This window comes from Rousettus aegyptiacus, unplaced genomic scaffold (assembly GCF_014176215.1).
Source record: "Rousettus aegyptiacus isolate mRouAeg1 unplaced genomic scaffold, mRouAeg1.p scaffold_m13_p_3, whole genome shotgun sequence".
NCBI classification, from domain to species: Eukaryota; Metazoa; Chordata; class Mammalia; order Chiroptera; family Pteropodidae; genus Rousettus; species Rousettus aegyptiacus.
The window spans coordinates 28,054,280-28,070,258 of NW_023416306.1; the positions used below are offsets into that span (position 1 = coordinate 28,054,280).

At 36.3% G+C, this 15,979-nt stretch overlaps 1 protein-coding gene and 1 pseudogene across 2 annotated transcripts in view; both read right to left on the minus strand.

Annotated features, from left to right (window-relative positions):
* The window catches only part of TDRD7 (tudor domain containing 7), a 62,642-nt gene that overhangs the window by 32,224 nt on the left and 14,439 nt on the right, over window positions 1–15,979 (minus strand). For both annotated transcript variants that reach the window (XM_016146268.2, XM_016146269.2), the window contains exons 3-6: window positions 13,934–14,075; window positions 12,773–12,986; window positions 9,211–9,284; window positions 6,490–6,707 (exon numbers count right to left, since the gene is read on the minus strand). In XM_016146268.2, the coding sequence (XP_016001754.2) occupies window positions 6,490–6,707; window positions 9,211–9,284; window positions 12,773–12,986; window positions 13,934–14,075 (648 nt within the window). The remainder of the gene's footprint in view (window positions 1–6,489; window positions 6,708–9,210; window positions 9,285–12,772; window positions 12,987–13,933; window positions 14,076–15,979) is intronic.
* Window positions 14,184–14,299, minus strand: LOC118600879 (annotated as a pseudogene).

Genomic DNA, 15,979 nt, shown 5'->3' on the forward strand with positions numbered 1-15,979 from the left:
GGGATACTTCAATGTGTGTTTTTAATAGTCTCCCCAATTCCCAGTCCCAAAGCTTCCATTCCCATCTGTGCTTTAGATGTAATCAGGACCAATCGCCTATCAACCTACTTTATCAAACCTCTAAACATGACCTCTGAACATGACCTCTGAACAGCACATTGAGTTCTTCTAACTAGGAATTACTATCTTAGAAGATATGAATGCTAGGTCTACTTAATGTGAATTGGTTCAGGGAAAGGGTAGAGTTCCTTTTTTTTTTTTCCTGACCTTTATTCCAGAATAATGCTTAAGGAGCATTTGGAATTAGTAAGCTTCCGGGGCTGTGTCTACAGCATTTAAGTCAAGCTCTGTAGCTTATAAAGTAGATTTTTGACCAATAAGCCTGAGTTTTTCCAAAGTCCAAACAAATGCCAAGCAATCATATGAACTAGAAAATTTCTTCCTTTAGCAGTTTTATTTTATTTTTGTTATTTAAAGTAGACACACCCCCATCCTCAAATGACTAGTTCCTTGAATTGTAGGCACTTTCCAATGTGCTTCTTCTTGATCTCAAGAGGCTGGTTATGTGCTTAAATTCTACTTTGTTCTCCAGTGATTTGGCCTCTTTAAATCAAACTAGCATTTACTAAACACAGGCCTGACTTTTAGGAACTGAAACTGACACTAACTGAAGTTGATCTGGATGTCTTCCAACACATTAGGAAAATACTCATGGATAAGTTTAGTGATATGGAAAATATATGTGATCCACATATTTCATTAACCTAATCCTTGGAGAAGGAAAAGTTACTTCAATTCAATGGGAAAATTACATGACACTCATTGTTTAGAGTTAAAAATGCAACTTAAATGTAATGTTTTTTCAACAAACTTTGTTTCGAAATTTTTTCATATGAATGAAATCTGCTTTTCCCAAGCATTCTACTGTGATCGCCATCTTTCTTCCATAAAATGTGTCTTTGTCTCTTTTAAATTTTCTGGTAAATGGGCTTAGGAAAGAGACCATACTACTATATTTGTCCCTAGCCTACAAAAATCTCCCCAAAGGTAAGGAATTGCTATAATGTGGGCTACAGCAAGGTGTCCATTTTTCACTGTGCTCTACTGCATATGACCAGACTTATAAGTTGATCTCCTGTCTCATTCCCCAAGGTAGAACAGCTATATTCTGGTCTTTGCAAATGACCAATGTAAGTCAACAGCTACTGGAACCATGCCTTTTATGTTTCCTTCCTGTGATAATCAGCTAATAATTTCAGTTGGATCTCTCAAGAGGATACTTTACAGCTTCTAGTTCTTTTAGTCTACTGGATTCAGGTATATACCTGAGGAGGGGATCAGGTCTCCTATTTTGTAGAATACTCAGGATCATAATCCTGCCCTTTTCCTCTAGCATTTCTTTGATTCATGGCTCTATTTTTGTTTTGGTTTTGGATGTCCACCCCCCAAAATCAACAGTCCAATGATTGGCATGACCTGGAACCCCATATATTTACTATGTATGGACCCTAACCTCCACATCCCAATAGGAGAGCCAGGTAGGTAACATAAAAGATTAACTCCTTATACCATAGAGTTCAAGCCATCTCCTTTGACAATCATCAGAAGATTCTGGTATCTATTATGCCTTATACTTTCTATCCCCGCAAGTTCATTACATTTAGCTTGATTTCTGCCTCACCTGGAATCATAACTTGAACAAGATACTTCTCTCCCACCTCTCTGGGTTTCTATAAATTTGGAGTAGACAGATTAGGTTTGGAAGATGTGAGATCCAAGGACTTAAAACATCAACTTCTTTAGGAACCCTGTATGTTCACACAAATAAAAGTCTTCATCCTATATGCCTAGAAACTTTCTTCTCCTTAATTCTAAGAGGCCTTAACTTCTTCCTTTCTAATTTACCTGTGCTGTAAACTTAAAGTTCTTGAAGACAAACTCCTTCAAGTTTATGAAGGCTGACCTGTTAATCTGTAGCATGGGCCACTGAGGTAAACTTACTGTCCCTTATAGAATTAGAATTTTCTTTGGGATTCTATAACAGAATTGGTATTGTCCAATTAAATCATAATTTCCAAAGCAGTTGTACAGGTCTCATTGAGCCAGTTTCATTTCCATTGGCTAGTGGTTCTTTGTGTTGAAGTTGGAAATTAAGTTCTAAATTCCATTTTATCTGGTTACCACCCAATACAAACTGGAAATAGAATGGCCTCTCTGCAGTTTACTGAGGCTAGTGATACAAGCCCAAGATAGTCACAAAGGGTTATAATTTTTTATCTTCTTCTGTGTAAGAAAGTACAACTGTTTGTGGCACATTCAGCAGAGATTTAATCAAAAAGTAAAGGTAAAGTTTCCTTGTAGGGGATAACTCCTGTTTACAAACATCTACCCAGATAAACTCTTTCTCTACTATCTTAGATGAGTAGTTTTATAGACTCTCTATATTTCAAGGTTCATACTCTTTCACTCCCGCCCCTTTTGCTAGTAAGGACTTTCTGTTGATGTTGACTGCAACTACTCATATTAGGATAAACTTCAAGTTGTTTTCTTTCCGCATGGCCCAAGGGTACGCCCTTGTTCACAGGTTCCTCCCGAAAGACAAGAGTCCTCTCTAGGTTATGTGTGCAGAGCTTTTGGGAATGATCTTGGCTGCCATCTGTGGCGTTCACTGTGCATTCTAGGCTAAGCAGGTACTCTAGGTATGCTCTCAATACCTTTGGTTGGCAGTGAGTGGGGGTGATCTGTTCTTCTAAGATGGCAGAAACTCACCTCATCCTAAAGTTTCAATTCCTTTGATTTCAGTCATTCACCGCTCATTTCCTCCCCTCCCCCCCCATTTTAAACTTTTATTCTGCCCTCTTTAGCTTTGCTTTTGTTTTCACTGAGATAAGTTCTTTTACAGAGCTTCCTGGGCACGTCTCTGGTTTACCAGTGGGTTTTAACCTGCTTTAATTCAAGCTGGGCTGCCCCTCAAAAAATAACAGCTGCCTTTTCTGAAACATCTGTCACGTTTCAAACACTGTACTGGAAGGTGCTTTTTATCATTGGTCTCATTTAATTCTAACAACCCTATGAGATGGGTAGAAATTGTCACATTTTAGAGCAGAGTAAGGCCCTGAGATGATGATTTGTATGGTAAAATTAATATAGCTAAGAAATGGCAAGGCAAAATTCTAACTGCAAAGCCCAACTTTTCCTATTGCACTATAGAGCCCTCTGAGGAGTTTCTCTGTTTTAAGTTCCCGAAGAGCAACATCACATTACTCCTCAACTTCTCTATTCTGATTTTGCCATCATGCTATTCTTTCTCCTATGCAGATGTTCACTAAAACTAAATTTAAAAACTGTTCCAATGTGTTCACTGCAAATTTCTTTTTATTAGTGAAAAATTAGAAAAAAAATTAGATTCCAATCAGTTTTTACGGCTATGCTTTCAAGTCCTTTGTTTATTTTTCTCTGCTGTTTCTGCTGGCATTGCTATACAGATTATATCCATACCATTTAGCCTGAGGATACATCACTGCTGTTTATTTTCACTTCCTTAGAAATCTAACACCAAGAGGTATTGCTGTCTTCTCTGAGGACCCAACAGGAACTGTTACTTAGACGACAGTATTCGTGGCTTATAGGCTTACCCTTTTGGGTTGTCTTTCCAAGACAGCTTCTGTACAATTTCCATTTCCCTCACAGGTTACCTAAGAAGATTACTATGAAACTGGTTTGTCCTTGTTAATATGACTTTATATTCTCTTTAGCTTTCAAAAATTTCAGTCCACATTTTTTTCTCAGAGAAATCAGAAAGGTTAAGAACAGATTCAAAGCATCCTTCTGTCTGCATACAAATGTTATCCGGTGTCCTTGTGAAGTAGCTTACTGCATAAAGCTGATTAGAACCTCTATGAAGGTAAAATTTCAGAGCTGCTAGTTGGTCCCTGAAGCTTATGCTGCCCATTCTGATATTCAAATGGAAATCCCTACAAGCGGTTATCTGTAGGTGGTAGGATGATCAGTAATTCTTATTTCTTTTATGATTTTATTTTTCAATCATTTTTACATAGGATGTTTTATATGATTGGGGGAAGCACTTTGTTTGTTTTTTAAAGAAATACACTGTACCTAGATTTCTTCGGTTATACGACATTTAGAGAGATACGCATTACCAAGTATTTCTTGTCTTATCCTAAATTTTCTGTGTTAGAGATTGTCTGACCTTGCTTATAGTAGCAGTAGCCTGAGCATGCTATCAGTGTTTCTGCTTTTCAGCAAGGCGAAAAGCAAGCAGTCAGAAGAAAAGGAAAATAACCACGGCGTACCTCTTTAAGACTGGGTAAAAATAACTATGGTGCAACTGTTTGAAACTGTTTACCAATAGGCTGTTAAAAAAAATTCAGAGGTTAAAATATTTTTTTGAAAAATATCAGTAGACATGGGTGGTTTTTGGCATCCTAGACACAAATGTTCATACCTAATAATTTATAGTGATTGCATTTAAACATTTCTACTTAAAGTTGAGAGATACAGGCAAAAAAGGTATATTATATTTCTGCTTCATGGTCCACCCTCACTGCTGGACAGAAAATAATCATGCAACAAAGATGAAGCTGAGTGCTGAAAAAAGCAACCAAAAAACAAAGCCAGTTGTTTCAACGCCTGAAATTTAGTAGGAAACCACCCATTTTAGGTAAAGTTTTAACATCGAAGTGATATTCTCTCATTTTTATCCTACCAAGAGAAATTGAAAAGTTTCCCCAAAAGCCATAAATTAAGCCATACAAATAATAATTATCATGGAGTGTGTATATATATATACATATACACACACATAAAGTAACCAGAAACATAATACGTTAAGAACCTGTGAAGTTAATTTTTAAAATGTCTACTCCAAAGATATCTTCTTTGTCAAAGCTTAATGAGTTATGTGTATTTTGATGATAAAAAAGAAAGGTTCTAAGTTTGTTGAAGACATGCTATAAGTTCATGATGCCTATGGATTTAAAAAGTAAAACCAAATGTATTCCAAGAAAGAGCTCTAGCCCCTGAACCTTCACATTTAGCATCCTTGATAAAACCTCAAAAGTCTCCTCCATAATAGGACGTCTGAGGAGGTAGGTACATCAATGCTGCTGAAACTGTATTCAGAAAATTCTTCCCAGAAAGGAGTAAAAATAAAATGACTGAATAGTAACCCTTGGAATTCCTATTATACTACGAAATCCTCCATTCCACATAAGTTGGGGGTAACATTCTTATGATCATTAAACATTCCTGCCTTTTAAGTAGGGAGACAGCCACATTTCCAGAATTTGGTATTTATTCTGGGTTTCCCACTTCGCACTGCATTTTCTAACACATCACACTGCCCTACTGTGTTCTTAGCACCTAACGCAGTGACTGGTACCTGCAGGTGCACAGTAAAGGTGTATGAACACACAGGATGAATGAGCCAGTGGATGGCTCTCATGCATCGGACCTGAGTGGGTGTCAGTGGCCTAGAGGAAAAAGTGGTTACGAAAATATATTCTGTTTTTAGGCCAGGTACTTATAAAGAGGGAGTGGATGACATTTTGCCCAACAGAGTTTGGCAAAATATATATTAAATTAAAGAAATGAGAGCCCTCTAACAAACACTGATCATCATGTATATTTAATTTTAGGAGTTTAGAATAACCAATGCTATTGCTACCATTTAAAATAGTTATATTGTTGAATATAGTCTATGTAAATGAAACATTAAGAAACACTGAAAAGTTATTTTAAGAATTTAGTTATCTCTATCTCTGGCTGAATTAAAATTTCTAATAGACTATTCTGATCCCTCATTTTATTATAATAAACTCTCAAGTAGGAATAGGTATGAAAATTAATGTCAGCTCACTTTTATTTTTCTCCAAAGACATTTGTAAACATTTTAAGTCTTAAACCTATATTAATTTTAAAATAAAAATAAGATCATCTATAAATAATTAAAACAACTAAAGTATAACTAAATATATGTATTTAGTTATATATTTATATATTTAATTATATATTAGTTATATTAGTAGTATAATATATAACAAAATAACTGCAATTTGTTCAGCTAATGTCTTTAAAAATACTCAGGAACAAACACAAAATTTGAGGCTAACAAAAAAAGTTTGATTACCAGTAAGTTCGTTATTAAAATGGGTAAGCTATTAGTATCTATTAGAAAGCAGGTCAATACAAAATGGTATACATATTATCATATATTAAATGCATTTTAAAAATAATTTAAAACAAAATATATAATAACAGCAATTATAACACATGCAGCTCTTAACCCTTGACATACTTCTCTCATAAATAAGAACCTATATGTGTTAATATTAGAGATAAAGATTAATGAAGCAATATTATGTAAAGTGCTTCATGCTCCCTGGATAAAAAGTGATATGGCTAATAACTCAAAATCTGAAAGCAGGGCAGGGAGGAGGCATCAGGAAAGAGAAACAAGGAGAAACATACCGTGCATATATGAGGCCAGTGCTCAAACTGTTGTAAAATTTCTTGATTAAGTTCTTCTTTATATAACTCTTTGTAAAAATGTGGAAGCTTAGATATCCAAATGCCATTGTTATGCTTGTTTAGTATTTCCTTTATGCGGTTTTGAACCTCATCCATTTTATAAGTGTAAGAGGCAGGAGGCGTGACATTTGGTTTTTCAACAGTCTGATTTAAATTATCTTTAAATTAAAAAAATGATAGAATTAACCAAAATGCTTAACAATTTAGATTATCCCCATTACCTAATATGTGTGTCATCAGGCTTTGTTATACTTCAGGCTCTATGGGGGTCAAGGGATTTAGAAGGGATTTAGAAGGCAAAGTAAGACCAAGACAACCTCATTTCAAGTTTTAATCCTAACATAACCAGCACAGTCAACAGCCACCCACAGAGGAGACCTAGCCCCTTTATTTTGCAAGGGTGCTTCATGGTTTAATTTAAATAGAATAATCTTGCTTTGTAAAGAATAATGAAATGTATTATTTAACTGATCATCTTCTAACTGCAAGAAAGGTTAAATTTTAGATAATAATGGGATATATGCAATGCTGAATTTAAAGCTATGTTCCACAAAGCATGAGAACAATGTCTTAATAGTAAAACTGAAAACACTTTGTAAAAAATAAAAATTGTCCAGGTTTTAGGATACAATTAATTTCTCTTATATTAATGAGAAAAATAATTTAGCAGTACACAGAAGTTCAAAAACTTATCTACCTACAATAATCATCCTAGCCTCAGTTTATAAACATAAAGGTTTGAAGCCCACAGGTTACTATTAATGACTTGTTTTTATTTCCCCAATTCAAATAATTTATCTTTTATGAGTGACTATTTATAAAGTGTTGATCAGCAATCTTACTCACATTTACTTTTTATTTAAAACTTTGAATGTTTGAGTTAGCATCATAAGACAGTAAAAAAATTTGAGTGTTCACTGTAGCTGACAGTTTGGTATTTTAAGAGCTATGAAATTCATTCCAAATCTCTTCTACATTTCACTGGTATACAGATCAGAGTACATTAAAAATTACCAACTATAAGCAAAATATTTTCATATTTTAATCATATAGGATTTTTACTGGGATTCAATAATTTTTATTTTAAACTGCCTGGTCTTGACACACAGGCTGGTTTGGGGACACTGGCCTCTGAACAGACCAGGAAGTCAAAGGGCGAGCTGTTCCTTCCAATGGCTGGATGCTGACTCTGCTTTACCCACCACAAGGCCTGAAACATGGCCTTGATGAGACTTAGTTTGGCACAGAGGGCCTGAGATGTCCATATATGTCTCCTGTTAAAGGCAGATCTAATTTATTTAAGTTCTTCTCAAATAATGATATAAAAGGACCAGGAGAAAGAAAAATATGAGTTTCTCAGAAGTGGCCAGGCCCCACACTTAAAGAGTGTCAACAGCTGATGCACAGCTGTAGTCTTCGCAACTGGACCTGCCCCTGGGGCCACTGGAGTCACCTGAACTTCTGTACCTTTTGTTAAACAAATCAAGGAGGTAATCTAGGCTGCCAGCAGGTAGAGAGGTTGTGGATAAGTGTGCACCTACAGAGATACTTGTACCCCTTGTCACCCTCTCACTCTTTAGAGGTTAAGATTTAAAATACATAAATATGAGACTTCGATTCAGAAAATCCTTTCAGATACTCCACCATTTAAAATCTGGGAACCCAAAATGTGTGCCGTGACCACTAGTATCTAAACAGTGATATAAATGATTCCTTGAGTTGTAAATTTGAAAGGGCTGTTAAGAAAACAATGGTGCGTATCAGCTACCAGGCGAATCACAATCCTCCTGAAACAAGTCCTTTTTGTTCTGCTGAAAAAGTTTATTCTAATTTGAAAAGATTTACAACCTCTAAAGGGTATACAACTTTACTCAGTAGTCATGTATCAGAAAATGCATATGTAAAAGTAATTGATAAACAAAACCATATTGTCCAATAAATTTCTATAAGAAATAATACAGATGTGTTCTTATGGAAAAGTATGATTTCAGCTCAGTAAAAACCAAACTGAAAGCAGCAAATCATTTCAAATCACATTTCAATTTCATGAAACTTAAGTACGAATTCTGAAAGCACTATGTCTCTCAGGCGGGTCTCTAAGCGGGGATTTACACTTTGGTTGAAAGAGACAAGATGAAGAGTGGGTGCATTTCTAATTTTCAGGATCTTTGACTTCATTATGTCTCCAACTGCTTCCTAAACAGGCTTTTGGATTTTATAACCCGAGGAATCATTTATATTCATATTTAAATGATTCCTGGTTACCGCATACAGTTTAGGGTCTCAGCTTTTAAGTGGTAGAGTTTCTAAAATTATTTTTTACCATTTTAAATCCCGTATTTATGTACTTTAAATCTTAACCTCTAATGAGTGATAGGCTGACAAGGGACACAAGTATTTCTGCAGGTGACATGTGGAAAAGAAACAGAATGGGTCTGGTGTGAGAAAAGCCTCAAGTCTGAATAATAATGATATGTCTGGAGGTATTATTTTCTCTTTAGATCATTTCAATACATAACTTTTAAAAATTAGGGAAAAGAGGAACAAAGATATAGTCCAAGAAAGAGAAGGTGAGAGGAAATGTCAAAAGCCACCACCAGATGATTATCTTGAGGCTCTGAAGCTCCAGAAGCCAAAATGTATATGTTTTAGAAAACATACCACTAGTTTCCTTAGTACAGGTTCTTGAGGGATGCATCTGAAGAGGTGGTGGAAGGGATGCCTTTGGGCTAAACCTAAGGTATAAAAAAAGAGTAGATTAAAATTAAAGTAGTAATGTCAATACAAGTTTTAAACACTATACTTTTTATTTAAATTCTCTGTGGCATTGAAAAGCAAAATAAGTCCTTAAAATATTTTGACATCAGCAAAAATGAAAATATACCTGGAATCAGCTTGCATGATTCATATTCACCCAGAGAAAAATGTATTAATGCTAAATTTAAACTAGGACTTTAAAAGAACTTGGAAGTCAGAGTTCCAATTAATCACCTTTAAGGAACAAACAATACAAAATTAAGAAAACAATGTAAAGAGTAAGGAGTTGACATAAAGACTATTTTGGAATATAACTAAAAAAATGAAGGACATGCATCATCAGATAGTGAATGTATTATAAGTTACAACATTTAAAATAGTTGGATAGATAAGTAAAATGGTAGAGAGCTTAAAAACACACGATAAAAGTGGCATTTCAAACCAGAGAGGGGATTGCACCAGTAACTACTCAGAAAAAAATAAACATAGATTCCCCACCTGAAACACTCGCTGAAGTAATTTTTATATGAATTATACTGAATATATAGAGATTATTTTCCAAATATGAGGACAAAGAAACAAACCACGCACACATACACACACCCATTTGTTTGTGTCTGTCTCCCTCACTAGCCTCCAAGTGTCTTCATTGCCTGTGTTGCTAGTGCCTCGGGCAGTGCCTGTTACGTGCAAGGGAATGTTGAAGAATAAACAGTATAGAATTTATGGCTGACAGTTTTTTCCTTCAGCACTAGAAAAACACGCCATTTTCTCCCTCCACAGTTGTGACTGAGAAATCTACTGTCATTAAAACTGGTATTCTCCTACAAGTGATGTGTCATTTCTCTCCAGCTGTTTTTAAGATTTTTTTCTTTGTCTTTAGTTTATAGAAGTTTAATGATGAGGTGTCTTGGTGTGGGTTTCTTTAGTTAATCCAATTTGGGATTATCTAAGCTTCTTAAATCTGTAGGTTTATGTCCTTAGCAAAATTTTAGAAGTTTTCAGCCATTATGACTTCGAATACTCATTCAGACTCCATTCTCTCTTCTATGACTTTGATACTATAAATATTACATCTTATTTTTCCCACAGATCCCTAAGGCTGTACTAGTTTTTTTCCCCATGGGCCCCTCATGCTCTGCTAGCTCTTTTTTGGTTCTGGTTTGGTTTGATTTTTTGAAGTCTGTTTTTACCTGCTGTTCAGATTAGGTCAATTCTATTGTTCTACTTCAAGTTTATGGATTCTCTCTCTGATCATATTCACTTTGCTACTGAGCTCATCCAGTGCCTTTTTTATGTTGGTGTTGTACTTTTCAGTACTATAGTTTCCATTTGTTTTTTCCCTATGTTTTAGTTCTGTGGTAAATTTTCTCTTTTTTCATTTTTTCAAAAATCTTTGCAATTGATCATGAAAGCATTTTTATGACAACTGCCTTAAAATCTTTGTCAGATAATTCCAACATCTAATTCATCTTGGTGTTGGTGTTTGTTGATTGTCTTTTCTCATTCAAGCTGTCATTTTCCTGGATCTTAGTATCACAAGTGATTTCTTTTTGGTATCCTAGACATTAGGACATATGTTAGGACACTGTGGATCCTAGCTAAATGTCCTATTTCAGTAGGCAATTACCCTGTTTAGGTTTAACACATAGCTTCTGGCCCACTTTTGTAGGCTGTGGTTCCATGGATAATTTAGTATTTTGGACCCTTATGGTACTATTCTGGTCTGGTATATTCACCTGTTGCTGCTGGGGCTTCTGCTTGATCTCTATAGAAGCTGCTCACGGAAGCAGAATATACTTCCCTGGGCCTGGTGCTGCTAGGTGGGAGGGGTAGACGTGCACTAGGCTATTGGTCAGAGAGCACCATCTTGGGTCCACTATTTAGGCTGCTGGCAGAGCCCCCCACTCAGTCACTGCTGGTGCTACCTGCAGAGATGGAACACACTTACCTGGGCCACCAGTCCCAACAGGTGAGGGGTAGGAGGCCCCAGATTGTAGGGTGGAGAATACTCCCCTGGGCTCACAACCCAGGACGACTCATTTTGCTATAATTTTATAGATTTGATTCAAAATTGGATTTTTAAATTTAGGCATGCAACTAGAGGAGCCAATCATACCTCAGTCACAAAATACAGTGGTCCCCAAACTTTTTGGCAGCAAGGACTGGTGCTCCTATGGGAACCTAATGCCTGAGGATCTGAGGTGGAGCTGAGGTGGTAACAGCATTGGGGAACTGCTGCGAATACAGATGAAGCTTCTCTTGCTCACCAGCTGCTCACCTCCTTCTCTGCAGCCTGGTTCCTGACATACTGGACCCAATTAATGTTTTGGGTCAAGATCCAAGTTTGAACTATATATTTTCTAGACCTTATCAAAATTATAAAAACCACAAACAACATAAACAACATTAAATATATACCATTGTGGCAAATACTGGGAATTTACAGAAATATCAAGATATAAAAAATTAATACCCTTTTGTCTAACTTGAAAAAATTAATTCTTTCCAAATATTCCAGTATTGGATAGGTTCCATGTTGTGTGTGGGGGGTGGGGGAGAACGAGAGAAACTATCTTTTCCACAAATGGAATTTTTGAACACTAAATTAAAGAGATTTGATATAGCAAAATTTGTTTTGTAAAGGCACAAATAGATGGAAGAATGTGATACTCATTTATCCATATCAGGACTTGGCAAACTTTTTCTGTGAAGGGTCCAATAATTCATATTTTAGGCTTTCCAAGCTGTACTGTCTTTGCACTGCTATTCAACTCTGCAGTTGTACGAAGGCAACCACAGACAATATAGAAAGGAATGTGGCTGTGTTCCTATAAAATTTTGTTTACAGAAAACAGGCAATGGGCTGGATTTGGCCCATGGACAGTAGTTTGCTGACCTGAGCTACCGTAAAATTTAGGGCCAGAAAGAAAACTTGAGATTTCCCAGCTAACGTTTTTGTTGGACAAATGAGGACACCACAGCCTCATAAGATGAAATAATTTCACTAATTTCACCTGACTAGTGAATGGCAGTGTCTAAACTAAGACTTTAAGATTGTGTTATTACTGCCATTCTGGTATTCTGATGCATGGATGTATTATGCTACTATAAGATTACGGACACAATTATTGGAGCACAGTGTAGTATACAAACCAATCAGATTGTACTTAAAACCTCAGAAAAAGTGGAAGTTATGTTGAAATTACATCTTAGGATAGCTTTTAAAGTGAATTTCACAAGGAGAGAGTACCAAAACTGTGGAGAAAATATAAAATGGAGCTATTCAGAGAATGACCCTCATGCGGCCAGGAAAAGTGAACTTAGTAGCAATGATGCATTTCTCTACTACGTATGAAGTTACATTAGACAAAACAAAGTATTTCCTTCTTAACCTAAACATGCATTTTTAATGTTTATTATCCTGGGTTCACCAAACGTCTCCTTGCAGACAAAGCACAAATACCTGCTGCTGGCAGACAGGGCCACGTGCCTCTGTACTGACACATCTCTGAACGCGTCACTTCCGACAGTCATGTGCAACGTGTAAGGCGGCATTTCGGCATCAGACTTAACTCCAAGAGAGTTTCCTTTGTCTCGTAACAGCGTTGGACTGGGTTTTTTGCTGATAGAAAAATCCGAAGAAAATCCTGGTTGTCTGAGGGTTGCTTTTGGTTTTCCTATGAAGTCAGGCACACAGAATGGAATCGATTAGCTTACCTAAACTCAAATTTCATGTCACTCCCCTGTCTATATGTTTTCTGAGAAACTCTGTTCTCAGAACAGTGTATAAGAAAATGAGGAAGTCGCCACTGGTCAGCAGAAAGAGTAAACTAGTGAGTACCTAGCAGATATTAAAATCCATATTTAAAATGTGGCTTCATCTTCTAGACTAGCCAGTTATTTTCCCTCTACTCATCAACTAACATGTCAGTGGCAGCTACCTCATGTTCTTACCAATGTGGCACACTCAGCCACATCTCTGCCCCGTCATTTAAAGTCTTCCCATCATTTGAAGTCTGGGTTCAAGTCTCTTTTTCACTATAAAGCCCTCCATCGCCATTTTCGCTCACGATTGCTCCCTTACCTAAAGTGCTCATTGTGGCATTTGGGCATCTACTCTATTATACTACCATTGAACTATTTCTTAACAATTTAGTTTTAGAACTGATTATAAGCTCCTTGAGATAAATGTTCAGTAAACACAGGCTGAATTTCCTATATAATGCTTTTGTGTACTATATCGTTCACGGTTTTCTGAAAATAGAGGATTTGTACTAAAAGACATAATTTGCAAAATATGACATTAAATCATAGGTTCTTGGTTCATCTAACATTCTGGATGAGGCTTTTCCTCAAATAACCTAAAAGAATAAAACCACACTTTGCCATAAGCTTAATTAAAATCTACTCTTACTTCATACAGAGTGATTACTACATTTAGTAAGTCATGCTCATCATAGTTACTTAATTTCAAATAGAAATATTAGCTACAGGATTTTGCCCTTGACATATGAATGGCAACAAATATGTGTTTATCATAAATACAAGTAATCTTTCCATAATTTCATACATCCATGTATTCATAGACAGACTTAAAATTTTTAGCATGTGAAAAAAACCTTACCTTCTAGAAAAAATGGCATGGTCTTCTTTACTCTCATCTGACAATTAACTTGCCGCCCAGTTTTCCTTTTAGAACTCCTCTGACGAGCCACAAGCTGAGCAATTCTTGCAGTTTCCATGCAGGCCACGGCATAGCAGGTAACCTATTCATGAGAGGCAAAGTGATAGGAGAAATGTCACTCATATTCACTGGTGCCTAGAGGCCAATTTTTTATTTTTTTTATTTATTTTTTATTATTTATCATTATTTATGCCTATAGCACCTGGTCTTCCTAGGTGGTATCCCATCCAAGTACTAACCAGGCCCGACCCTCCTTAACTTCCAAGATCAGACATCAGGCTTGTTCAGGGTGGCCTGGCCATAGACCATGGACTGTGGCTCCTTTGGGGTGCAAACCCAGGATCTTCTGCATGTAAAACAGATGTGCTAACCTCTACACTATGGAACCATGTCATAGAGGCCAATTTTTTAAATTAGTGAGTTTACATGTCTCAAATTAAGTTGCATGCAAATATTCATGTCTCTCTTCCTTGATAACGTTCGAGCAAAATCATACTCTCTATAAGAAAAATCAATTACAGTCTAACACACTGAAAAATCTTCTTTCCTCAAATTGAAAATTTAATTTATTCCTTAAACAGATATTTATTAAACATCGACAGTGTGCTAGGTACTACAGGATTCATAAATAAACCAAAAGAAACCTGTGATCTGCACATATTATCTCGTATGATCTGTGAGAGGCATTTTATTCCATTTTATTCAATGGGAAAACATAGGCTCGGGAAAATTAAGCAACCTTCCCAAGTCACACGATTAGGCTATCACCCCAAATCCAAAGAATGTACACATAACTGCTATGTTGTGTTACCTTTCAGAGACCACTAAATCCTAGTCCTGCCACTCCACAGATTAGCTAGGTGACTTAGAGCAAAGCAGTTCACCTCCCTAGTCTCGGTATTTGCGGCAGTAAAATAGGGTTTTACAGGGCTTAGATCTGGGGTTTTCAAACTATCTGATGGAGCCATAGGATTCCATGGAGGTGCCTCAGGGCCTCACAGTGGTGAGGGTGTGGAAACTCAGCAGAGCAGGCAGAGGTCCTGGACCCTCTGCACCTGCTTAAAACATATATATTAAAACTCAGCTTTTTAATATATATTTTTAAAAAACTAGTGTGACATACAGAATATTTGAAAAAAATATCTGAAGAAAGAATGTAGACTATTGAGACTAGATGATCTCTGAAGCCCCATCTAGTGTGAAAGTCTTTGATTCTAAGCTGAAATCAAGAATAGGAGAGCAGTGAGGCTTTACACTACGAGCCAAAACATGGTCCTGCTGTTTTGCCCAGTATATCTAGTCCTGAAAATGTTACAAGAATACGATTCGAAAGAAGAAAAAGTTAAATATTCGAATGCATGCAGTAGGGGCTATTCTAATAGTCAAAACTTGGAAACATTAAAAATGTCCCAAACAGAGAAATAAGAGTAAATTATAGTTTAGTAACCATATGAAGCACTATTAATTAATTCATTCAGATATTTGATCATTTATACATTCAACACATATTTATCAAGTACCAACTATTAGAAATGAAAAAACGATCTCTCATTAAGAAACTCACAAAGGAAAAAGACAAAGAGACTAAATAGAAAACATTATGTCAAATATTTAGTGAATATATGGTGTCAAATAGACAGAAAGGAAGGCTGAAACCTCTCTGGGAGAATCAGGGACATGGGAGAAAGCTTTATTAATATGATATCTAATTAATTTATACCTTCTCCTTATGAAAATTATTATAGCTCAGGTGGACCTCCCCTTTGACCACTCTGCCGACCCCGCGCCCCTTTTTCCTCTTCCGCCCACCGCTTCCCATACCCACTGCAAACAGAGCAACTACTACTACAAGTTCTGGTGAAAAATGTTCCATACCAGTCCTATGTATTTACATATACAGAAATGTACCCAGAAAAAATGAACTATTTGGGGGGGGTGGGTGCTTTTATCTTTTTGGGCAGTGGTTTGTCCATACCTTTCATATTG